The sequence below is a fragment of the Rutilus rutilus genome (genome assembly GCF_951802725.1).
Source record: "Rutilus rutilus genome assembly, chromosome: 22".
NCBI classification, from domain to species: Eukaryota; Metazoa; Chordata; class Actinopteri; order Cypriniformes; family Leuciscidae; genus Rutilus; species Rutilus rutilus.
This window is the reverse complement of record NC_140227.1, coordinates 25,658,683-25,685,764: the sequence shown is the minus strand read 5'-3', so window position 1 is coordinate 25,685,764 and position 27,082 is coordinate 25,658,683. Positions and strand designations below refer to the sequence as shown.

Below are 27,082 nucleotides of genomic sequence, written 5' to 3'. Positions count from 1 at the left end.
ATCACAAACCTCAATCATTTTATCATATTTATACATTTATCCGCTTCCTTAAATGTTAGTCCAGAACTATACATTGCAGAATTGTGTAGTATGTAAGACATAAGACCTTACACTAGAGCTTGAACATGGATGAAAGCTTATGACCTCAGGACACAGGCATTCTGAGAGGCCCTCTGAAATCTCTGAGATCATTGGACCTCTGGCCTGTGTTAGAAAGTAACTTGAGGAACAAAGACATACGTCTAGTGGTTCCCGCCATTTGTGATGGTTTGGGCAGTGGGAGGAGAAAGAACAAAAGATATATAAGTTCCCAAGGTCAGATGGACTCCAGATGGACGTTGTTAGACCAGCCGGGTGAGTTCAAACATGAGCAGCAGATACAGTTCAACAGATGTATTTCAGTACCTAAAAGTATACAAATGTTCTTCCCTGACAGAAATATCGTACACTTTGTGTAGTAAAAGATGGCGTCATTTTAGGATGTAGGGTCGACTGAGTGTCTGAAACTCATTAAGTTCCTCCATCCAGGCCATAATCACATAAAACAACATAGATTATTTTAAATTAAACAGCACTAGTGATGGTTTTATGTGTCCTCTCGTAAATAATAAAGAAAAGAGTTTAGAAAAGCAATGGAATATATTTAAGTGTTCATAGTATGCATAACCAATAATAGAAGACCTTTTGGAAGCCCATTACATAAATAAAAACTATGCAAATTAGAAATTTTGCGAAAAAGTCATAATTATGATATAAAAAGTCAAAATTATGACATAAAAAGTGGGCCACAACACAAAGCAGAGGGGTCTTATATGGTCTGACTGTTGATTATCCAACTTATCACACAGCTTCTTAAATAAATGAATACATAAAATTAATATGATATTTTATTAAATTATTTTATTTAGTGAGAAAAAAAGTGTCAGCTATTCCACTAATATCATAGGTACTTCTCAAAAAACTCTTTTAAACTGCTCTTAGCCAGCCCAGCCAGACCTTTGGCTTGTTTTAGAGGGTTTTTAAGCACTTTTCTTCTGTGAAATAAGCTAGCCATACTAGGCCAGTCAGTGATACCAGTTGAAGTTTTTTTAAAAGCAGGGACCACATGTGTATTTGTGTTTAACTCAAGATATTTTTTCACCAATCAGAATAAAGAGTTTAACAATGGTGGCATAATGTTTTATATTTTATTTAATGCACCTCCTGTCAGATAAGTTCATTTTTAATTTTTGCATAATTTTTGTCTCAAACAAACCGACTTGGATGGTTTTTAGGCGATGAGTAACATTCGTTAGAATGCTTCAGGTTTAGGAAGGACATTGTGAGTGATTACTCATGCCAGACCTGACTCAAGATTTCCCAGCTGAAACAAGCTAATCTGCTGAGATTTTGACTTTGGATTCTTGAGGCTTACAACATCACCAGCTGCACCACAGAACTCCATACATGCTGGTTCTGTCAGCACATGACTTCTCTCTAAAGCACTTGTAAACTACCAGGCCAACTGCGAGCAGAAGAACAAATTTGCGATGCCTCTCAGGACTCTAAATTTCCTGTGCAGCTTTACGTGAGAGTGTTTGGAGCATGTGCGTGCAGAACGGTTCCTCAGCTTCATGGTTTTCTGAAAAATCATCTGTTGTTTCTCAAAAACAGCCGTTTGTACAAGCCCTTTACGCTCTCGCATAATCTTCATTAGCGACTGGCGAGAACCGCCGCTATCCCAGATGCGCAGCTTTTGTGCTTACCAGCGAATCGTGAGTTTTAGTTTTTCCTTTTTTTATTTTTTTTTGTCCTGCCAGAGGTATTTTCCAGTAGAGTTGAGTGGGTGGGATGGGAAAGAACAGAAGTGTTCAAATAGGTGGAAATCTGGATGGGTTTCTGAAGTCATGAGCCACTGCTCTCTCAAAGCCTGCTTTTTTACTGATTTAATTTACCCATGCGTCAGATTCTGCTCTCGGAAATGTAATGCTGCATTTAAAAATAAAATAAATAAATAACCAAATAAAAAGTTACATTTTTTTAACTGAGTCATTTACCAAAAGTATATTTTTAGTCGATGACTCAGATCTTCAAGGCCAACAAAAAGCTAAACATTAGATAACTGTATGATTCCAATATGTGGTCATGTTGTCATGAATGGCTCTCTGTCTTCAGTGTCTACACCCTTGACTCTTAGTGAGACAATTACTGGAGTTTATGTTATTACATTCAGGAATATTTCATTCTAATGGCCCTCTACTCTGAAATGTATTTTTAATATATTAAATTAATAAAATAAATAATACAAAATTGAAATAAAAAATACATTGAAAATAAATAAATCAAATCAAATAGATTGTTTTCATACTGTATGGGTGTCATGATTACCTGTCACCCATACTGTATAGTTTAGGGTCCAATTCCTACTATTAACTACGACTTTTTACTCATTAAACTCATAATAGTTAATAGTCAGTAAGGTATGTGTTAAATTTAGATATTGGGTAGGATTAAGGGATGTAGAATATGGTCATGCAGAATAAGGCATTAATATGTGCTTTATAAGTACTAATAAACAGCCAATGTCATAGTTATATGCATGCTAATAAGCAACAAGTTAATAGTAAGATTTGGACACTAAACTAAAGTGTTACCAATTATACAGGGTGGGCCATTTATATGGATACACCGTAATAACATGGGAATGGTTGGTGATATTAAAGTCCTGTTTGTGGCACATTAGTATATGTGAGGGGGCAAACTCCTCAAGATGGGTGGTGACCATGGTGGCCATTTAGAAGTCGGCCATCTTGGATACAACTTTTGTTTTTTCAATTGGAAGAGGGCCATGTGACACATCAAACTTATTGGTAATGTCACAAGAAAAACAATGGTGTGCTTGGTTTCAACGTAACTTTATTCGTTCATGAGTTATTTACAAGTTTCTGACCACTTATAAAATGTGTTCAATGTGCTGCCCATTGTGTTGGATTGTCAATGCAACCCTGTTCTCCCACTCTTCACACACTGATAACAACACCGCAGGAGAAATGCCAGCACAGTCATCCAGTATCCGTAGTTTCAGGTGCTGCACATCTCGTATCTTCACACCATAGACAATTGCCTTCAGATGACCCCAAAGATAAAAGTCTAAGGGGGTCCGATCGGGAGACCTTGGGGGCCATTCAACTGGCCCACGACGACCAATCCACTTTCCAGGAAACTGTTCATCTAGGAATGCTCGGACCTGGCACCCATAATGTGGTGGTGCACCATCTTGCTGGAAAAATACGATACGAGATGTGCAGCACCTGAAACTAGGGAAACTGGCCGACTTCTAAATGGCCACCATGGTCACCACCAATCTTGAGGAGTTTTCCCCCTCACATATACTAATGTGCCACAAACAGGACTTTAATATCACCAACCATTCCCATTGGTACTAATGTCATGTCTCTTCTGTGGTCTCGTTCTTCATACATTTCATACACATTTCACAATAATTTCACATTAAATTTGAAAATTGGTTTTGGTCAGTTTTGTTGGCTGCTTTTCAGCTGGTAAGACTGGGAGACTTGACCAAGTTTGACCTAGCTGGGAGACCATGTTGCTAAAACCAGAAAACTAGTTTAGGCTGGTTTAAGTATATGTCTTCCCCCTAACAGAGGGATGCTAATATATTCATATGTCTTCAGGAATATAATTTCTCATTTCCAACAGGGCGCGCCAGGCAGGGGAGGGGCTCCAGGTTACCGTGGCGATGAAGGTCCTGCTGGGCCAGAGGTGGGTAATGTTAACTAGTCTTGATTACCTGTCACCCTGACCTATTGTTGCATCTACGACTGATGTACTTTTCCTATGTTAAATTTCTGTTTTTTAGGGAAATAAAGGGGTCAGAGGAATCAAAGGGGCTCCAGGAGACAGAGGCCTGATAGGAGAGAGGGTGAGTTAGTCCTGTTGGTCTTCAGAGCTAGTTTTAACTAACCAAAGGCAGTTGTACGTGGCTGTAACAACGTTTTTTTTTTTTTACCTGCTCAGGGTGAAGATGGACCGGAAGGAAATGGAACTGAAGGATGCCATGGTTTCCAGGTAGAGTACCTCTCAATTGATTAAATATCTTGCCCTCAAAAATCATATTTAATGTAGTATGTTTATTGTTTATGTGCGTGTTTGTATCCTTTTAGGGTTATCCTGGCCCCAGGGGAGATCAAGGAGCACCAGTAAGTATCCTGAACCTTACAGAAGATCTCTATTTCAATAGAACTCAACGTTAGTTTTCCAGAAGTAAAAATCCCCATTAATTTCTTTCACTGAGAAACTGATATTGAATGATAATGAATAACAATTTTGATTTGTTAAATTATGATATAAATGATTCCTAGTAAAGAACCGTAATCCTGAAGAGTGAAACATTAATCAGATTTGCTGGTACAGCAAAATAGTAGGAATCTCCCACTCTTATAGACCTTATGAGTCAGAAAAGTTATGTAAAGTTAATGAAAGTTATCATGAGGATTGTAATGTTTAAGCAGATGCCTTAACAAATGTCAGTAGATTTTAAAACGAGCCGTTCATTAATAAATACACAAGATCGCTGTGAAAATACAGACCGGAAGTCAAAAGACAACGAGCACAGCGCTGAAAAGGGGCGGGGCTACATAAGGTCTATAAATCAGTGTGAATGATGTAATCAGATCTCCCTGCACTCTCAAACTATTATATTTGCATGTTTGAATATTTTTCATGAAACATGCTCATGCACATCAGTGACTTAAACATGAGTTACTATTTTATAATTAATAATATTGTTAGTTATTTTTTTATTTATTTTTTTTACCATTGTTATGGGATGAGTAGTTTATTCCTTCATCAAAGACATCAAGACCATCTAATTTTGTTTGTTTTTAATTACTTAATTGATTTATTTATTTGGAAATGTCATATATCTTGGAGCTGTTGTGAAAATCCCTATTGAGAAAATAATTTGGAAAAATCCTTTACCCTGCACTCCACAACTGAGCATATAATTCATGTCTGTGGTTATCATGAAATTCAAAATGCGATTAAAATATAGCCTCCATATGGAAGATGATGTTAATACTGAGAATATGATTCATATGATTTATTAGTGGTTTTATTAGCATGCCTATCTGTTGATTCACAAACGTCTTGATTCATTAGGGATTAGTGCATATGTGTGTCCCAGCAGGGATTGCGTATCGCAATAGACACACAGCAGCTGAATTTACTCATCCCCAGCAGATGTAAATCGTCTAGTCTGAGGCCAGACGTTACGAGGAGACGGTGGATGAGATGACGCAGCAAAGATAATTCATCTGACCTAATATCCCTCCTTCTCACTTGCACTTTCTTTATCTTCTCACTTTCAAGGGTGGAAAAGGAACCCCTGGACCCAAGGGAGATGATGGAGAGCCAGGTGACCCTGGATTAGATGTGAGTAATTTTAAATGCACTTGTGCTCATCACACTGTATCACCCTATTTTATTTTTTCCCCCTTGTTTAGCTTCTTGTCCAAATTTTCCATAGCGCGCATATCACTTTTCTCTTGTTCTCCTTCTTCTGTTTTTCATGAAATTCTTCTCTTTTAAAGGAATGTTCTGGGTTCAATACAAGTTAAGCACTGTCGAAAGCACTATCACCAAAGGTTTAAAATCTGAGGGTGTGTTTACACCTGTAGTTCGGTCTGCTTTGTTCGTTTGGTCCGGACCAAAGAAAAATGAATATTTAGTCCTGATCCACTTAGCATTCACATTGGCATTTTTAACACCAAACTTAAACCGAACCTTAATGCATAGGGATATGTTCACAACCTGATTGGTCGTCTTTTATGACGTATATTTACATATATACGTATATGACGTGTATACACAAACAAAGATCTGTTGTGAGGAGACGCGGATCTGAAAAAACAGGTTTCCTTGAGCATTCTGTCCTTTTTAGCGTCGTCTCTTGTGACATCATGTACCATTTTTGGTTCGTTTACATATCTTTGGTCCGTGTTGTGTTAATTCGAACCGCACCAGAGTTTATTTGGAAGCGGGCCGAGATAAATTTTTTCAGCAGTCTCGGTCCGCTTGTTTGGTGCGCACCAGGTTTCGGATGGCAGTGTTCACACTTATTCAAATAAACCGCATTAACAGAGCAATCGCACCAGGGTTCGTTTTAATCGAACCAAACAGGGTGTGTTAAATGTGCAACATTTGTCTTGGTTAAAATACTGAGCAAAATAATTTCAGGTTCATGCAAATGCAAAAAATCTTTAGTCACCAATAACATTGCGGAAAAGTGCCGTTCTCAGTCAGCAATAGTTCTGCAAATGTATTCTGCAAAAGAAAGTGTCCAATAATAGGAGGGTTTCTGAAATAAAGCAAGCAGTTTTGATTGGTCATGTGATTTTAACATGGCCGCCCCAAAAAACTAAAACATAATTTCACACAATGAACTATTAATTTCTGCAATTTAAAGAAGTTTTTGTGTCGGTCACACATACATCATAGAGAATCCTGGAGCCTCTCAGCGTTTCGGTCGCTGACGCTAGCGTTGCGTTTAGGCAGCAGTGCACTGTATATATCTTGTTGTCATGGATTCAAGGAAGCAAAGTTCAAGAGGCTGTATCTTTATTTAACTTATAGTTTCAGACCGCTAGAAAGGAAGTCTTGAGATGATTTGATTTCGTCTGGGTTTTTTTATTGTGAGCCAAGTTTGCTTTTTTTGGTACACTACAACAGGGTAACCAACTTTGTCACTTTTGAATGCACGCATTAATAAACAAAACGTTTTTAGAGATGCCTAATAGTTAAAATATCAGTTTGGATAAACAAGAATGCTTGAGAGCAGAAATTTGTTGAAAAGTTCATGTTTGACACTTTTCTAAAGCCAGACTCTTCAGCTGGATTACATTATTTTACAGCCCCCACACACTTTCAGTCCAACAGATGGTTCTCCAGCGCTCTCACAGTCACAAAACAACATGTGCTGTAGAAGAGTTTCGACACAGTGCTGTTTTCTGTGTCTGATGATTGATTTAAATGGTGGAAATTGTTTTGAAGAGGTTGGGATTTGGCCAATTAATTGAGGACTCCTGCTGTCCAGTTCAGTTTTGAAATGTTGTTTTAGAACAGGTAAAACAACTAAAACTAAAACAGCTAAAATGGGACTGTTGTTGCAGTAGAGGTGTTATTGGTGCATATTTTTTTGGAAAGTTAAAATGTTCAAGATGTTTAATTTGGCCACTGCAATAACATCTCTTATTTTTGGGAGGATGCAACATCCATGTAGTACATTTTTAAGTTTATTAGTGGAGATTGCTAGTGTTGCTCATAAATAGAAACTCCTAACCTATGTTTTAAATGTTGTACAGTATGTGTACATGAATAATGTATGAATAAAGTCTCAAATCATCGGTTTGGGCAACTACCTGGCAACCTCTCTCCTAGCAACCTCGTAGCAGCACACTAAAACAGCAAACCAACACTTAATTTGAGTTAATCACAAACTAACATGCATATTTTGAGTATGGACGTCTTTAAAGGAGATTTCCTCACGTTCCAATTTTGGACTGTGTTTTTGTTTTTGTTTTTGTTGGTCCCACACATGTACAAACCTCTTAAAGATGCAATCATTCTCTTCCCTGTCTGTGTTTACAAGTGGAAATATTCTGATTTCATCCCAAAATAAACAGCTCTGTCTATCTGGTCACTGTGATTTTGCCAAGTAAGCCATGTTCCTGGATCAACATCTTTGTTTGTTTCTTGATCAACAGTCCTGTCCAAAAACATAGTTCTAACCCTATTCCTACCCCTAAACCTAACTCTAAACCTACTCTAACTTATCCCTAAAATCTGAGGGAAATGATAGGTGAATAAGAAGCACCAAACCCTTGTTGTAAGCCTAAACTTGACATTAACTGTAAACCTATCCCTCAAATCTGATTGGTTGATTGGAATGTTATTCACGTTCACCCTGTTGGTCAGGGGTGGTCAAAAAACCACTAGTAGCTTGACTAGTAGCTTTGATCCCGTGCATTCATCAATCAGACTTATTCCCATCCAGTCTTGGAGGTCTGCAGGGACTTGACTGCAGATATCATGGCTAATATTTACATTTACAAGATGACGCTTTTATCCAGAGACTTACAAATGAGGAATACAACAAGCGATTAATCATAAAGAGGCAAATAAACACAAGATGTGCTCGTACAGTAACACAAAGGGCCCTATTTTAACTAAGCGTATGGTCTAAAGCGCACGGCGCAAGTTCACTTAGGGCGTGTCCGAATCCACTTTTGCTTTTACATTGTAATCCTTTTATTTTAAATATTTGGCATGTTTGTTTGTGTGCTGCTGTGCGTCCCTGTGTGTTTAATAAGCAGAGTGTACGCGCGTTGTGGACCCGCCTATAGGCGCACATTACTAACGCGCTCATTAAATAACAAAACAAATATTGCACCATTGACTTTCTGTTGCCTCAAAATAGCAACGCGCCAACAGTGCGCCAGAACACACCTTGTTTTCAGACCAGCACGCCCATGGGCGCACAAATGGGCGCAAATGCATTTGCTATTTAAACAACGTGGCGCAGGATGTGAAAATGATAACTGCGTCGGACTGAAACTAGCAAAAATCACTTGCGTCGCGCTTGGCGCTGCATTGCGCCAGGTGTAAGATAGGGCCCAAAGTTTCAAACATTGTTCAGAATTGGAGAAACTATAGCAGGGAGGGTTTAAGGAAAAAGGGATTAAGTTAAAGCATAGATGATTTATTTTTTTTCAGTAGGATGTAGTTAAGTGTTCATGGAAGAGATGTGTTTTCAGATGTCTCTTGAATGTTGTCAGGGATTTGGTGTTCAGGATGGGGTTGGGAAGGTCATTCCAGCAGCAAGGAACAGTGTATGAGAACGTTCTGGAAAGTGATTTTGTACCTCTCTGTGATGAGGCGCCGCTCATTTATCGATCAGGCTTCTGGAGGGGATGTAGACTCTTTACAGAGAGTGGAGGTAGGAGGGAGCGGAGTCCGTGGCTGTATTATTAATATTCTGTAATATTATTGATTGTGAAATTATGCTGTATAGTCGAAGTGGCAGGGAAGATGAGAAGCTCTGTCTTTGCCAAGTTGAGCTGCAGGTGATGTTCTTTCATTCATGCAAAGATGTCCGCCAGGCAGTCTACGATCCGCGCAGCTACCATTGGATCATCTGGTTGAAATGTAGAGTTGTGTGTCATCAGCATAGCAATGGTAGGAGAAACCATGTGCCTGTACGACGGGTCCCAGTGATTTATGGAGAAGAGGAGGGGTCCAAGAACTGATCCCTGAGGAACCCCCATGACCAGTTGATGTGCTTTGGATACCTCCTCCATCCAGCAATACAAATAATGAACACCTTCTTGTTAGCCAACAACTATTATTCTAATAAAAAATAAGTGCACCTCAAAATACAAATTATAATTAAAGTAGAAAATAGAAATACATAATAAACAAGTTAATCATTCCTGGCAGCAAATATTAATCTGAACAACAGAAACAAACAAGGTGTAAAGCAAACACTTACGCTCTACCGCCCTCTCCACTGACTAATTGCTTCTCCTATTGTTGTTTATGTTGTCTAGCTGTGCACTTCCTCAGCAAAAATGTTTGAGGAAATGTCCCGCACATTCGGGTCTTTGATCGTTCTGGCCATTTCGTACATCTGAAGGATTTAGATTGCAGCGTTTTCCTTTAGCACTCAGTTCTCAGCAGGTAGATTTCAAACTGTTTGTTCTGGAATCCAAGAATCCAAACTTCCAAATGTGCTGGACAAAAGCATGGACTGCAGACTTTGTAATATCACACCATAGATTCCATTTCATCATGTCACTTCCTTACATCTGGAACATATTTGTGGTAGGACGGGGCCGTAGGATGCTATATACTGTATTGTGTGATGGTAGGAATATTTCAATATAGTTAGTTTAAATTGAGTTTAAGTTTATGTTGAGTTTACATTGTTTTTAATACTTGGTACATGAATACAGACTTGCAAATATGACTAATCAAGTCAGTTTTTAAAGTTAGAACTATGCATTTTATAATATTTATTTTATTGTTTTGAGTCTGTTTATTATATGATATTATATGAGACAATATGAGATTGTTCAATTGATCTTTTATTACACCCACAAAGTTCAAAATGAAGGAGAAACTTTCATTTTTAACCCACAAGTCAATTAATCATCCAAAATAGACATTATCACGTGGTTATTTTTATTAAATATATATTTATACCATGGTCTGTCAGAATACTTTATTCTGATTGCCTGGAAGGTGTGCATTAAAAATGGTTTAATGCATAGGTATTTCCAGTCAGTTTAATAACCATTCTATATTAACCCACTGTTTTCATTAAAGCACACACACATCTCACTCATACACAGAGATCAGAGATCACGCTGAAGCATTGAGGAGCACAGAAACTTGTCAAAGTCTGCCCTGTAACTTTTATTAATAAAGTAGCTTTGCCACTGAATCTCTACATTATACTTCTCAGAAATAACGCGGTTTTTGAAGCAATTTAACTCACAGCTTCATTGATAGAGATAATTCACAAGCACATCTAATGTATCTTTCTCTCAATCGCTCAGTAATTAATTCAAATAAATGTTATAATTCAGTCAAATAAATTTAATCTTACCACACTTTATCTCTGTGTGTGATTTAAAGCGGGCAGAATGCTTGATCTAACGAGTCGTAGCTGGCGAAAATAACTGCCATGTTAACCCTTCCAGCCAAATTTTGCACTGTAAACATCAATAACTGCTTCATGTTGTCAGTGTTTGCAAGTGATCATGATATAAGCAGGATAATAGGTGTGCAGTTCACGATTTGGATGCACTTTGCCTCCGCTTCGAGTTGGGTGGTTCTTTGCCTTCACGTTGTACTTTAAAATCATGTAATGCACACCCAGCTGTGGATTATCCCATATATAATAAAATAAGCATGATATGAGGTTTTGTTCATAGCACCCACCCTTGTGTGGGATGCTAGTCGAGTGACAAGGTGAATGCCGGCTGTAAACATATCACACATGCTTATATCAAAGCGCTGAGCTCATGTTTAATTTTTACATCAAAACAATTTTTAGTCTCTTCATTGTGGTTGTACATGCCAATGCAAAATAGCAACAAATACATATGCTCACAAGCTTTCATCTTCAGTCATCTGGAGTCGATTTTTGGTGATCTAACGCCCAGACAGCTTCACTATTCATCATTGTGTTTGTCTTTGTCCATGCAAAACCAAAACCTTCAAGGAAGTGGTGGAGACGTGCATATGTGGAAGAATTGTTTTTCATCTGTTGGCTGTTCATGGTTCTGTCTTTAAAAATTATGTTCTAATTTTAAAATGGTTGGTCTCTCTCACACATTAGGAGGATAGAGTGCCAGGTTTTTGTTTGTTTGTTGAGCAGTGATTAAATGCACCCTTGAATGTTTGGGCTTTAGAAAGACCACATAAATCATACAGGATGTTTACAAGCCACACACATTTTGCAGCATATGTGTGTAAACTGTTTACACTTAGTGAAGACATATACCCTTTCTGCAAGACTTCTGATATTGGTGGTGTTTGCTAAGACAAGCAACACTAAACTGTAAAAAAAATAAAAAAATAAACACCATACATCAGTTTGAGGATCCAGTGGAGTTGCGTGGTTTAGTCACAAGCATTTTAAATATTTGCAAAACCCATAGACAGAGTTAAAGGGTGACCAATAGTAATGATTTATGAAAAAAAAAAAAAAAATGAAATATGGAAATACAAGGTTTCCATACAGTATATAGTACCCAGTGGTTTCTTATTGGACTATGACGCTAATGTCCTTTATATACTGCCTCTTGTGACAAGGATGAAAATGCACTTGCATGATGTTCTGAATTGTGTTCAGACATATTTCAGAAGACAACAAACTTGTTTAGCTAGAAGAGTTCACTTAGAGCCTAAAACATGAAAATGCAATGGCTATTTAGACAGATGCACTCAAAGTTCAGCAATTTACGATAATTAGAAACCTAGCCTTGTGTTTATCACCTCTCTGTAACTCTCTTCAACTACTCACAAAAACCTAAAGACCCCCTGTAAAAAGTTTTGAGTAGTTTACCATACTAGCATTCATCTAGAATGCATTTAGAATCCAAAAGTAATCATTAGCAGAATTGCAGTGCCCATAAATTAAAATGTTTACCACGTGTTTTACAAGTGAATCTTAAAGAATGGCCAGAGGCTCTTTATTATAACCATCAGGTCTGGAGAACTCTTTAACAAACACTGATTTAAAGTAAAGTTAAACTGCTGTGATTGAAAACACACTTGAATGTTTGGGCTACAGAAAGGCCTTTATTAATCAAACACAATGTTTGCATGATACATGAACGTTTTGCATTGTGATCATTCTGGTTAAGACATTTCTGAAGACTTCTGTTAATATTGGTGTTTGCTAAGTCAACCAAGATTACTTTTTCATGATAGCCACCACCAGAACACCCTGCATAGCAACGTGCTATGAACCACTCAGAACACTAGCATACAGTATGCTAGCAATCTAGTTTGAGTTCATTGCATAGAACCAACTGTGGCTGAAACAAAAAATTGTTTATAGCAACCAGCTTGAAGCCTGATCTACTTTTTGTGGGAAAGGAAATTTTAATGACTTTGCTTCTCCTAGTAAAGCTGTCAGGTGATGTGTTGGCTTTAGCTGCATTTGTTTGGAGCATTAGCATTCTGTTGATTATACATGTTAGCAGTGAAATGCGTTTATTTTTCAAGATGTTCTTAGCCAAATTGATGTATTTATTATGTTGAAGTTTACAGTATATATGGTGTGTATATGTTATTTTGTATACATTTTTATTCAGGGCCTCACATCTGCTCCATATGAGCCATGAAGGTGTTTTTCCTTGTGTTTGGCTCTATCTTTCTGCTGGCCAAGACTGTTTGGAAATGTTTTTCTGTGCTTGTAAACAATTGATTGGGCTCCTCCGGCCTCTCCCAAACTCGAGGGGCCCACATTTGGTCCAGTATCTGTCAAGGTAATCACAATGAGCCATAACAATATTGGCATGACGCCATCATTTAACCTCGTCCTGTGAGCTAGGAGAACATCTGTGACTGTGACAGTTGTGGACTTTGAAGTGAGAAATTTGAAGGTAATTGAAGCAGCATGGGAGAGACGGCTTGTAGTGGGGACAGGTGGTTAGTATTATCTCACCGTCTGACCGTGATCTGGCACGAGACAGAAATTAACATATCTGCTGGGCTGGTGGCAAAACTGTGCAGAGACAGCTGAATTAATGGAGATAGTTGTCTGATTGCTGATTGCGATGGTCATAGTATTGATATTACAGTGAGGTCCAAAAGACTGAGGCTGGGATTAAGAGGCATATGAATAGATTTTAAAGATTGATTGAGTATGTGATTAGATTGAGTAGATCAAGTCCATCAACAAGGACATTTCTAAGGACATTTCATTCGATTCAGGCAATTTTGATTTATATGCTGTTGAATGTGTGATGATTGCATTAGCGTGTTCTATCACTTGTTTCGGTTTCTTGTTTGCGTGTTTTTGGATCCAGAGATTCTGCACTCTTTCAGAAGATGCACAATAGTACCCCTTGCCTAAAACAGTGAAAACATGGATTGCCGGAAAATTCCATTAATGGTGGGCAAGTGCTGTCATTAATGACAGAAAATTCCACCACAGGGCTCCAGACTAACTTTTTTATACTAGGAGCTCTGTAGACCCTTACTGAAAATGTTTTGGAGCACAAGCAGAAACTTTAGTGGCACAGCTTAAACAGTATTTTTGTGGTTTACAGACACTATTGCATATCGTGATTAGAACAAAGCACTTAAGAATAAAGAACTTACTACAATCCTCAGCTGGATCCGTTGCTCCTCGAAATGAAACTGAACCGCGGGTATATTTCCCAGGATTATTATTACGATAGGATTATTCCTCACGGCGAAGCAAGACGACATAAAGTGCACAAGTCTGATTAAACTTGATGTGTTTTATCCAGCTGATGTGGGCGTTGACACGTTTGCATGGATCGCCTCAGATCATTTGTGTTCAAACAGCGCGCTCTCTCTGTGGGCGTGGTCACATTAACACTTAATGAGATGAAATGAGAAGACTGACAATGGGAGTCAACTGAGAATATTTGTTTTTTAAATAAATTGTTTCATTCAAAAGAAGAGAATTCAAGCTATATGCCGGTGTATGCCTGTGGGACTGAGTATTCGCTGAGTTACAGTTCATTTTCGGACGCGTTTAGAATGAACTTCACTGACAGAGAGAAGGCAGAACTCGCATCATGTTTAGTTTCTTTATTTGGAAAAAAGCACAACACTTTGTTTTTATTGTGAGTATACACAAAAAAAATAGACACTTAACAGGATCGAATGATAACACTTATATGTAAGATCAAAATCGAGTATTTTGAGTCTCTTTTGCACTGATAAGAAAAAAAACGAGCAGATCACGCCGGCGTGATTGCCGACCCCAGGGGGTTAAATCAACCTGCAATATAGTAATTAACATTATTGTTCTAAAGTTCTACAGAAAGTATTTGGTAGCATTGTGTAGTAACCATGTCGTGTGATCTTGCGATTAGCTCGGGCACTGAGCTGTCTATTATTGATCCAAACTAATAAACGGTCCGTGAAGCACAAATGAGTAGTGCAGTTTCGTTCCGCTTTCACATCTACTTATTACACTGTATACACTGTATTTTCCAGGCTAAATGTTCATATCTTGTTTTCCACAGAACAACAGCCCAGGACCACTTGGGCCTAAAGGAGCCAAAGGTCACCGAGGACCTGAAGGAAATCCCGTAAGTGGGAATGCACCATTTCAATGTTTTCAGTCTGTGTTTACTGTATTTTTCCCTACTTTTGTAAGGGTTTAATGATAAAAATGGTTATAGTTGTTCATATTGTGATTCATGTTCTCCAATGAGGGTTCATATGAGCATGATTTTCTGTACCATGTGCTTATGTCAGCATCCTGACACACTTTAAATAATCTGTATTCTGAATCAGTGAAACGTAGACATGCCGATCTACTGTTGGATTGAATGCCTGAGATCCAAAGGCGCAAGAAAGTTCAGTTTCAACCTTTTGTTGAGAAATACAATGGAATGTAATCAACAAATCTGACCCCAAAACTTTGGCTAAATAAAAGTTAAAAAGAAAAACAAATTTTATTGTTCGCTTGATATAGAATCAAAAATACCATTGGCCGCAGTTAACATGCTCACTTAAGCATAAAGCATGCCAGAAAACCTGGACCTGAACTTGGTTAAACATCTTTAAATGACACACAATCTCATTAGATACATTTAGAAGGTGATTGGCATTACTGTATTTTCAAGGCTCTTACACTGTCCAGAGGAGCCAAGAGAAGTTTTTAAGTGTAGAAATCTTCAGTTATGTAGAACGACATTAAACAGCCATGAATTATGGGTGTGTGGGAAGGGAAATTTCTCTCAGCCTGCAATTTCGTGATGTTCCTCTTTGCCACTGGATGACATCCAGAGAGGAGGAGACTTGACCGTCTCAAAAATGCTCTTATTTGGGAAGAGATTCAGAGCTTCTTTGCTCTGGCAGAATTACATCTGTGTAGCATGTAACAAAACAGACACTGACCCTTTCAAAGACCTGTTTATGTTGTTCGATACTAGTACAGTATGTGTCTTCATGTGCACATTGTATATTTCATCTGTCTTGTATTCATTCACAGGGACCACCAGGACCACCTGGACCTCAAGGAGCAGATGTGAGTGAGTTTGATTTGAATGAACTGGGTTTTGCTGAATGCACAAATCAAAGAAAGCACACATTATTGGATATAATCTAATGCAAATTTTCCAGCACAGTTTCCTGTATGAAGAGACAAAGAGGGTGACAGTGCTCTTGATAATAAATGATCCTGGACATTCCACAATTCACTTTCCGTTATTTTTGTGAATTCCACATCGCTGATAGCCAGTAGCTATGGTAATATCTAGCCAAGGCCCAAGCACATACCAGACTAGTCTTTTTGTGGAATAAAAGCATCCTTTAATATCACACGACAGCTGGCTTGTTCCAAATGTATCTGCAAAGAAATGAATGCACGACACTATAGATTTGAAGTCTTTAAGATTGACATTTGAAGGGGTTATTTTGTAAAAATATATTTTTTTTATATATATATATATATATATATATATATAATTCCCTGAAGGCTACTTGTAATGTGTCATGTTACGATCAGACTGATGAGGGACCTTAAACTTCAGCTGTTTGTTCCTGCTGCTCTTCCTTCAGAAGGATCTGCAGAGCTGTAGGTGCTACACAGCCAGGACACAACCGGACACATTTTACTCATAATATTAGTTATTCTGGTGTTAAGGAATATTATAATTTCTCTTTATTACTGTGACAAGTTTCTGAATACCAAATAGGCAATGTAAATGTGACCGTCATGTGTACATGTATCCCAAAGTATATATCTGATGATGAGTCAGCTTTTTTTTCCAGTTTAGTTTAAAATAAAATGGTCTCTTTTTCACTGGAGAGAAAGATTTGCATATTATTTGAATAGTACAATGATCTTTTTTTATCAAAAGATTTTGGGAAATTGTATTCCTTGTGACCCCTTTATTGGCAGTGTGTATATTGACATAGTATGTGTTTTCATCCCTCAGCACAAGAGGAAATACACTTTTAAAAAGTGTATTTGTAGTAATTGCGAGTCTCTGGGGAGCATTGTGCAGAAAGTGCAGAATTTCCTGTAATTAAAAAAACATGGACTTGTGGCTCCATTTTGTGATACAAAATGGCGACAGAGAAAATCAGTTGCAGAGGCAGCAGTCTCTCTCCATTAATGTCGCTCTCTCTCTCCCTCTCTTTGTAGGAATGTGAGATTCTGGATATCATCATGAAGATGTGCTGTGAGTAGACCTGTTTTTGTATTTACTCATGACTCACTACTCCGTTTCACTGCCTCCATAAAAGGTGACCTGCCTGTTGCCCACATTGATGATTTAACACCGTAATGTCGACTCGTGCCATGAAGTGATGATACAGCAATCCACCTAGCCAGCTCAGTGTTCACAAAACTTTGCAGGCCAGTAGAGAACATGCAAAAAAACACTGAGATACTTTGCCTCTTAGTAATAACCACTATTCATTTGCAACTCAAGGAATATTTTAGGCCCTCTACAAAATCTTGATTTTCTTGAGCAAAGCAGATTTCAGTATACAATACTGTGTGTGTGTAAATGTGCTTTTTTCCCCAAAACTCATGCGTTCATATGTATAATATGCATGTGTAGATCCACTTCAGTTGCACAAAGTATTATGCCAGTTTTTAATTAATCAGTTTATGCCCAAGAAGCATGTTTATTGTTTTTAGAAATTCATTATTTTGTTTTATAACTCTTGCAGGAGCCATAGCCTTTAACCCAGAATGGATTCATATAAATGCTCATAATGTGCACGTTTATCATAAATATTAGTTTTGGAAGCTTAACTTAGATATTTAATATCACCATCCGGGCATGTGAAAACAGGACATAATCCAGTTGGAGAGAAAACACTGATTCTTTGAACAGAAGTGTGTAAAAGTTCAGTGTGAAAGTGCACATCAATTTGAAGGAATAGGATTTGACAGTATCAGCCAATCAGATGCAAGGGCAAGACGAAATTGTCCAAAATAAAAAAAATATCTGTTTCAGCCAACAAGACAAACATCCAACCATTCACTTTAGATTAGGCTGCTTTGTGTATATTGGAGTTTTACCATTTATTTTTCCTCCCAAATATAACATTACTTATAACATTACTTGCCTAGTTCTGTTTTATTTTATATAACAGAGGATTTAAATAGGCCATTGTTCTATTCATTGCCACCACAGATTAAATATGATATGCTCTTCTAAATATCCTCATTTTGGGTTACAAATTAAAAAATAAGAGAAAAAAAAAATGGTCAGGTATTTAGGTCAGAGCATTAACTGTTTTTTTTTAAATCATAAATGAACAAACTTTTATGAACTCATATTATTTCCAGACCAGATTCTTCCATATCTAAAATAGCTAAATTATTGTGGATCCCTTACTTTGAATGTTTTGATAGACCATACGTTTCTGATCTGCCTAATATTGGCAAATTTGATGCAAATGTAATCTGTTTTCACTTTCTTTCTTACAGCTTGCTGTGGTAAGTCCCAAGACTTTGAAGTATAAGAAATATTTCAAACTGTTTTATTTAGTGTTCTGCAATGCCATCTTCCTTTTATACATGTGTTGTTTAAGAATGCACATGCGGACCCCTGGACATTGCCTTCATTGTGGACAGCTCTGAGAGTATTGGTGCTTCTAACTTCGCCATTGCTAAAGACTTCATTGTGACGATCATGGACAGACTCAAGTTAAGACAGGTATTTGTTGTTTAATTTTCTTTTTTACTATGAGACTCATTAACACTTCAGTTAACTGTCAACTTGTATTCATTGGGGCTGTAATCATGATAGACTCTGAGAAAGACACAATCCCCGTCATATTCAGATTAGTGGTAAACCGATACGGGTTTCAATGGTTGTTTCTTAAATTATTACATTTGGTCCCCTTTAATCTTGAAGATGTGGTGGTTACATACTAGATGCATGGGCTCTTCTAAATGAATTCCACATTCTAATGATAATAGATGCATTTAAGTTGAGTTTCCTATTTCTTTTTTGCAGTTTGGTGCCAACGAGTCTCGTATTGGCGTGGTGCAGTACAGCGGTGCTAGTGCTCAGGAGGCCGTACAGCTTGGTGACCCCAACATCAAGACCCTGACAGACCTAAAACAGTATGAAATATCAATGTTCTTTTGTTTTAAAAGCCATAATCTGCACACATATGGCAATAACAACTTGGCTTGAAGGAATTCGTTTCCTCATCAGATGAGCTTGCATTTTGTGTGCATGTCTGGCATTGTGTCTGAAGAAATAAATAAAGATTATCTCTGTCCTTCACTTTAGAGCTGTGAAAGAGTTGCGCTGGCTAGCTGAAGCCACATACACTGGAGAAGCTCTGGACTACTCGCTAAAAAACATGATTAGCAAGCTAGTGACGGAGAAGAGTGTGATCCTTGTCCTAACTGATGGACGCTCTGACACCAAGAGGGACAAAATGCCCCTAAATGTGCTGTGTGGCAAGGGACTGAAGGTAAACCTAATAAAACTGGACAACCAAGGCTCATGGTTGTCCAAGGAAAAACGTGCCTCTACTCCAAAACGTACCTAGCATACAGTACAATTCACTGCAGTTTCCAGCTGAAATAAACACTAGTGGGCGTAAAACACCAACAATTTTTATTCCTGTTCACACACATTCTGTTTACCAGCCAGATTATTGATTAATAAACAATACTATATGACCTGGGCATTTTGTCGCTGAACTGTTGCGATACCATTTCCAGATTCACGTTCATCTGTTTCAGATAAAGCTGAACAATACCACTCATTGGATATTTAACTTTGAAAGCGTCGCGAAACATGCAAGAAGCGACATAATATATATTTGCAGAAATGTTGCAACAGGCACGTTTTTCCAATTAGCCCGGGTGGAACTTGGAGCTAATATGCTAACGTTGTTGTGTGGATCTTTGAGGCTGAAATGTACAGAAACGGTTTCCACAGAAATATAATTCATTATTCAATTATATGAATCTAATATGCTGCAGACATAATGCCATGATGTTTAGTTAGGGAGACCTTGTGATCCAATGACATTTCATGTTATTGGGATCCAAGTATGGTCCCCTGAAATGAGGTTAAATGAAATTCACAACCAGAAATGATTTACTAGTAGATGGGAACCTCGACTCACTTCTGGTTTCTGGCAGGTTGGTGGCGTTGGAGTCGCGGATTATGTTGAAAGGAATCCCAATCGAGAACAGCTTGATGAGGTTGTGTGTAAAGATGATCCCAGAAAAGGTTTCTCCTTTGTCTTGAACAACTTTGGTCTTCTTCTGGATGACAGTTTCCTGCAAAACCTGACTGAGAAAATCTGTGAAGGTAGGTCAAATACAGTCTCTGCTGCAAAATTAGGGTTGCTTTAAGAGTTCTAGATCTGATTTACTACGCTGTGCTTTTTTCACAGACAAGAAGTGTCCAACTTATACCTGTCCAAGTAAGTATTTATTTGAGAACACAAAAACCAGATTTGTTAGCTTTTAGACCATTAGATAATAATGGTAACACCCTTTTCCTCTTCTCCAGTTTCATTTGTTGACAACACCGATGTCCTCATCATGATGGACAGCTCGGCCAGCGTGGGCTCCAAGAACTTCGAGATGACCAAGGATTTCTCAGAGATGCTGGCTAAGCGTTTTCTGTCAGCAGAAAAAGGAGGCTTCCAGGTCCGGGTTGGCGTTGGCCAGTACAGCAACAATGCCAACTTGGAGGCTGAATTTTCCTCAAACGTCACCCAGGTGGTGGCTAAAATCGCAGGAGCCAAGTTCCAGAGTCAAGGCACGCAGGTAACAAACGCTCTCAGCTTCGCCATCGAGCGCTTCAGGGCTGGCAGGCCAAGGAAGAAGAAGTTGCTGGTGTTTTCGGATGGTCGTTCCCAAGGTGTCAACACCGTCCAGATTGAGAAAGCCGTGGACCTGGTGAGCAAAGCGGGCATTGAGCTGTACGTACTGGCCGTGGGAAATCAGGTGAACGAGGCACATCTGCGCACCCTGGTGAGCCGTGGCCGGGAGTATGACAACACGTACGCCTACCGCCACCTTTTCAAAGTACCTGACTACCGCTCATTGGTCACTGGGGTCTTTTACCAAACTGTCTCCCGCAAGATTTCCCTGGAGTCGAGAGGGTTGATTGGGTAGTGGGAGGGGTCCAGGAATAAAGGGGGTCTGCGGAAGTATACCACAAGCTTTGATTGTTTTAGTTTTTTGTCTATTTTTCATGTGAATGATATATCTGAACTTAAAAGCTTTGTTTATAGTCTCAGTTTCATTTCGTAAAAGACAGTAAATAATTCAGAATTCTTAAAAAAAATGCCTCTTTTTTTTTTATGTCACTAAGTCACTAAAGTATAGGGATTAATCAAGTCATTTCACAGTTACATCAGTTCTTTGAGTGAGATCTAGGGCTTTGACTGTATGACTGTATTAAAGTTTGCTGTCCATAACTGCCAGAAATTTGCATTTAATGATGTTGCGGGCCAGAAAAATGTATTCTTTCAGTGGTCAGGAGCTGAAATCTCTATGATGATGCAGACTTAGACTCGTTATAAATATAAGGAATTTATCATTAAAATGCAGTGAGACATTTATGTCAAGCAACCAGGGTCCAAAATAAACACATGCCCTATCTATCTATCTATCTATCTATCTATCTATCTATCTATCTATCTATCTATCTATCTATCTATCTATCTATCTATCTATCTATCTATCTATCTATCTATCTATCTATCTATCTATCTATCTGTCTAAAAAATTCAAAAGGAATTGTGTTTATTTTGGACCCTGCTTGCAACAAGTCAATTCTTTATTTTCATTTGTCTGTGGTACACTTAATTGTTAACGTTAAAATCAAAACTTGAATATCAATTTGGTGCTACTAATGGAAACACTACACTTGCTCCTTAGTTATTCAAATGCAGGTTTCTTAAAAATAGCTCTTTGTGCCTTTAGACAAAGAGTTCACAAATAGGTTTCTCATGTCAGAAGTGTATTTGAGTCCAGTCTCTGGGCTATTGTAAAGGGATTTGAAATAAAGGATGCTACACCCCACCACTAACGCCTCTGTCATTTGTCCATCTTGAAAATAAGATGCATGCACAAACAATCCTTGAATGCTGTGATGCTGGATGCAAGATGCTGTGGACGATCAGTGTCAATTTACTTGTTATTGGAGAATGTCTTGAATTGCTTTTCTTAGTAATTTATCTAATTTATCTCCTTGCATATGCCACAAAAATCTTCATAAATTTATGGCTACTGTACATGTGAAAATCTGACTTAGTGCAATAATAAATCATTTTTGCACTCTGTATTTTGTGTCCCTTAGAATATTAGTGTTGAAAAACGATTTGAGATATTCTGTTTGTCCAATAAGAAATAAATCCTGGAGAGGATGAACACTTGCTGCTTGTTCACAGTGAATGGGATTGCCTATAAATTTGTACAACGGCAACATGACAATGTATAACGCCAAGTCTCCACATGGAAAACATCCAGTTAACAACCACAACCCCCTGACAACATGCAATATGTCATTAGAGATCTGGCTGTGGTTTTTCTATGTGACATAATGCTTTCCTCACCCAAAAGCAGCTAAGAACTGATATCATCTGACAAGGCCATTTAAACCTGCCCATAAAATTCTTGGCTAGAGAATAGACATGAAACAGGGCAAAAATGCACTTACCAGCCTAATGATTCAGGATACACATTTCTGTTGACCAAGGCTGAATTTATTTGATCAAAATACAGTAAAAACAGTAATATTTTGATATATTATTATGGTTACACTTTATTTTACAGTATCTGTACCTACAGTGTACAGTAGTTACCCAAGAAAGTACTGGTAACTTAAGGTAATTACATGGTTTAAGATCAGTTCAGGGTTAGTACCTAGTTATACGCCATTACTCCAGTCTTTAGTGTCACATGATCCTTCAGAAATCATCAGTCACTTTTGATCAATTGAATGCAAACATTCCTAAAAAAAAAATATCACTGACCCTAAACTTTTATTTGTTTATGTAAAGCTAGTATTTAATGTTCTCTATTCTCCGTCCCATGAATTTCTCTTGTCTTATAAGAGCCAGGTGAATCAAGTCGGTGAATGCCGTGAATGTCGTGAATGCCAACTCCTGGATCAGTTTATTTAGTATCCCGAGGTGGCAAAGCATGAAGTGTGATTCGCATTGCTGTAAACAGATCACACGTGGATTCGTTTTAGCCATTGTACAGTTTCTCATTAATCCTCATTTCCCCTAGAAAAGACATTGAAGAACAACTGTGATACATTAAAATAATAGTTTCACTAGATTCCTTTCAGGTAAACAAAACATTTAACATTTGCATGTGCAAGAGTTGTTTAAAGACTGGCACCCTGTCCATTCATCTATCCATCCTACCTTTAGTACATCATTAGCATCTGTTAGATGGTAATGAACCAATGCTTTAAGATAACAAACATTTCATGCATGTGTATGAGAGGGTCTGATTTTACCCTCCCCCCTCCAGAATATATTACGGATTTGGATTGTATCTTTCCACGACCTTCAAGTTTACCCATTACTAATTACCATATTTAAAAACTTTACCTCTCCGCTTCTCATAGCACCATGTGAAGACCCCTGTGCTCTACATTAATGTCGCCACCTTCACAGCAAGTGTGTTAAACCTACGAGGTCATCCCCGGTCAGGGCTTCAGTAGCAGCGGTGTAATCTCACCTTCATCTGTTGAGGTTTTCCCATGGTGTCCATTTCCTTTCCCAACTCTAGGGAGCATGAAACCACAGCAGCCATTAAACTTTTATAGATTTTTTTTTTTTTTGCAAACATGTTAGTATGTCTCTTAGTGAGAAATGACCACAACTTTGAATTTACAAGAAGGAATCTGTGTCCGATTTCTGTTTTCCTGGAAGAGAAAGACTTTAAATTAATACTTTTATTTAGCAACAATGCATTAAATTGATCAAGTAGCAGTGCTTCACCTGTGCTTCCCCCCCAATATAGTCCCAAGTCAATATCTGCCTAGGAAATCGCCTAGTCTTAATCTGCATTGCTATTTGTACTCGTTGTGAATACACAGGCCACAAGAAGTAATTCGTTTTTTATTTTTTTTATTATCACTTTTACTCATGACATGCTAGCTGGCAACAAAGGATTCCATTCATTATGCTAAGCTAAGCTAGCGGCGGCGCTGCCAAACTAAAACAATGCAGGCACTGAGACAAAAATGCGTTTGCCCACCTATCTAAATGTAGGAAAGACGGTGAATAAGCCCTATTTCAAAAAATGGTGGAGTGTTCCTTTAATAATAAATGTTTCTTGAGCATTACATTTTAAAAATATAGTAAAATAGCAAACAGTTATTTAAAAGGTATAGGGTAGGTAATTTTGGAGCGTCTAGCAATAGCAAGCTTTAAAGGATTAGATCCCACCCTCCCTTCAGAGCATCTCCACTACAAAACACATTTTCAGATTCAGCAAAGCGTCATAGACAGCGTTAAATTACCTCATGTCTCAAAGCACATAACATTACAATAATAATAAATGTAAACAACTTACAGAGGTTTTACTTGTACCACCTGACTGCTGCAGATTCATTTCGGTGTTGATAGTGTTGACATAGAAACGCATAACAGCTCAGGGTAGAACGCCACGGATTGCCGTCTCTAAATTACGGTATGGCGTGAACGCAGCATAAGCTCGTTGTTTTGGTTCAGGAGGAACTGTAAAAGGCGGCGGCTGTTTGTGGTGCACCTGTCTGTCTGCATCCGAAATCGCATTCTCTCTTGGTACTTATTTTGAATAAGTAATGACTTCACGAACGCTAAAAAAGTATGTTCTATATAGTATGAATGTGTGATTAACATTTTTTGGTCCTGAGACTTCCACAGAAGATATATGTAGGCCTACATGTTTTAATGTTTAGATCACTTCTATTATTGATTGCTATCAGGATGTGAAGAGAGCCTCAACAAGATTTCTTAATGTTACTGCTTTTACTATATTTTTGATCAAATAAATGCAGACTTTTAAAAAACATTTTAAAAAGTAATATCAACCTCTAACATTTGAACAGTAATGTTTGGTTTCATTCTTTTTTTTTTCCTTTCTTTTTTTATTTAATTTTTTTATCCAGTTTTTTATTATTTTTTTTTTTAACAGTGACTGCTAAGAACAAGCCTTCCCAATTGGAGTCTTACTCGGAAAAACTCTGCAGCTGCTAAAACATCCAAACCCTATTCAAATCCCCCTCCCCCCTCCCATCAGGCAAATTCAATCTCCTTTTACAATTCTTTCTGAATATTTGACTGAACCAGATCTGCTTTTTATTGTTAGACATTCAGCCTTGAAATGTTGGACTGATTTCAACATGTTTCATTCTTCATGTTGCCAGATTTGGTGTTACAGTCCGCTTCATATTATAATTGGTGCAACATGGGTGGCTTTGGGAGCTTAGAGTTTAATACAGTAATGTTACTAGTACAATATTCTGCCAAATCAAGCCTGAAGCACCTCATACATGCCAAACCTATTCGACATTCACCAGATCCTACTTGTTTGAAATCCCACAGACGAGCACTGTGGCCATGGGAACTTAGTGTGTGGAGGTGTGGGAGGGGTTTAAAGAGAGAAGGCAAAGAGGTTTGGTACAATGTGCCCAGCTAATGACTCCCAGCTGGCTTTGAACAACTGAAGGCCAACATCTGGAGGCATGTGGTCACAGAAATATCTCAGCGAAGATGCAAGTCGCCTGCAGAAAAAAAGCTATGAGGTGAGGTAAAGATGACATAATGAAAACAAAAGAGGAAATATGTGTAAAAAGACTGGATTAAGTAAATATATAAGAGGAAATGGAAACTTATGTTTTGTTTATGTTTGGTTCAAAGAAGTGGGCATGAATAGAGAAATGGGAGGATAAGAGAAAAATGGTGGGAGAGGGGAAGGAAAGAATTGGCTTGAATGGAGTAGCAGGGTAATCCCACAATGCACTGTAATTTGCTTGAGCAATGAGAGCTGTGAGAGCTCCATAGTGGGAGTTTAGTTTAGTTTAAACAAACTCCAGCCAATAGTTGTGAACCGCAGAACCGGGATACCAAAACCACTGTTAAACACTTAGTCAAATGACACACGCAATCTTGTTACAGCTTGTAGGAGAAGCTGAATCATAGGCTTAAATTAGGGGGAGGAGGAGAGAGGGGGGGCAAACGTTCATCGCACCACTTTATTCAAAACACTTCATATTATTATAGGCATGGATCATCACTAACATAATGGAATAATTTAATTGTGATCTATTCTGAATAGTTCATCATTTAACAAACTGAACTTTTCACTGGAAAATCAGCCTGCCTTACTGATTAATGATGGAATTAAGCTCACAAGCTGACTTGAAAGTATACTTTAATTGTTGGATTGAATTAAAATGCTAATCATGGAGTAACTTGGGCGGGCACTAATTAACTTTTCAGTAAATTCTACTTCCTGTAGGCTGTAGCCAATTCAATTAAAATTCACACTTGTAAACTGAAGGAGAACCAAGTCTTAAATTCAGAATTTTCCACCACCCTATTGGCGAACAATAACCATAGATACAGTCAGCAGCTTTTATATATGAAATATCAGATCTGCACAGGACAATCTTAGTGTGAGAAGAAGTTCATTGGTCAGTGTCGAGGCCAACGACCACCTACTGAGAAACGTGAGCGTTTGCATTCTCCAGAGACTTCATAATTGGAGGTTGTGACTGACAATCGTTCAGCCTCGGTCAAACATCATAAAATGAGTAATGAATATGTCTTCCTAAAAGATTTGCACCTGCATCAGCCAAAATATCAGTTAAAACACCTCATCAAACGACGGATTACAAATTCGACCCGTCTCTGTTTAACCTGGCCTTAATGTGAGCGCAACCCAACTGACTAACAAACCACACTGTGTTTACAATACACAAGTAGATGACTCAGTGGAACCGTCAACACACACTGCCTGCTTAAATAAGGAATGTTCTGTGAATATGTTTTACATTATGTTCCTATTGAGGCAATCTTTCCCAATTGAGGGCAAGTCGATGTTCTCAAAGAGATCCACTGTTCTGAAGCTCTGTCCAGCGCGAGTCATTGGTTAGTGAGAAGGAGAGAGCGTTACGTAACAGTTTATGCTGACTATAAACCTGGAATTATTTTGAATTGTGCTGTATGCCAATTGCAATATCACATATCTGGTTTTGAACAGCAGACTAAATGTTATCTTAAGCTAAATGTCATAGTAAACTATGATTCGCCTGCTTCGCCTTGCTTTTATTAAAAACAGATCTGAGTAGTTAGT

The 27,082-nt window shown here is 38.1% G+C and overlaps 1 protein-coding gene across 1 annotated transcript in view; it reads left to right on the top strand.

The window, feature by feature from the left end:
* Window positions 1-21,801, top strand: part of col6a1 (collagen, type VI, alpha 1) — a 37,086-nt gene extending 15,285 nt beyond the window's left edge. The window contains exons 21-35 of the mRNA XM_084394622.1: window positions 3,700-3,762; window positions 3,860-3,922; window positions 4,018-4,068; window positions 4,164-4,199; window positions 5,371-5,433; window positions 14,796-14,861; window positions 15,770-15,805; window positions 16,928-16,964; window positions 18,227-18,235; window positions 18,331-18,455; window positions 18,759-18,868; window positions 19,041-19,227; window positions 19,907-20,078; window positions 20,164-20,193; window positions 20,283-21,801. Coding sequence (XP_084250748.1) covers window positions 3,700-3,762; window positions 3,860-3,922; window positions 4,018-4,068; window positions 4,164-4,199; window positions 5,371-5,433; window positions 14,796-14,861; window positions 15,770-15,805; window positions 16,928-16,964; window positions 18,227-18,235; window positions 18,331-18,455; window positions 18,759-18,868; window positions 19,041-19,227; window positions 19,907-20,078; window positions 20,164-20,193; window positions 20,283-20,893 — 1,659 coding nt within the window. The 3' untranslated portion in view covers window positions 20,894-21,801. The remainder of the gene's footprint in view (window positions 1-3,699; window positions 3,763-3,859; window positions 3,923-4,017; window positions 4,069-4,163; window positions 4,200-5,370; window positions 5,434-14,795; window positions 14,862-15,769; window positions 15,806-16,927; window positions 16,965-18,226; window positions 18,236-18,330; window positions 18,456-18,758; window positions 18,869-19,040; window positions 19,228-19,906; window positions 20,079-20,163; window positions 20,194-20,282) is intronic.
* Window positions 21,802-27,082: the final 5,281 nt, after the last annotated feature.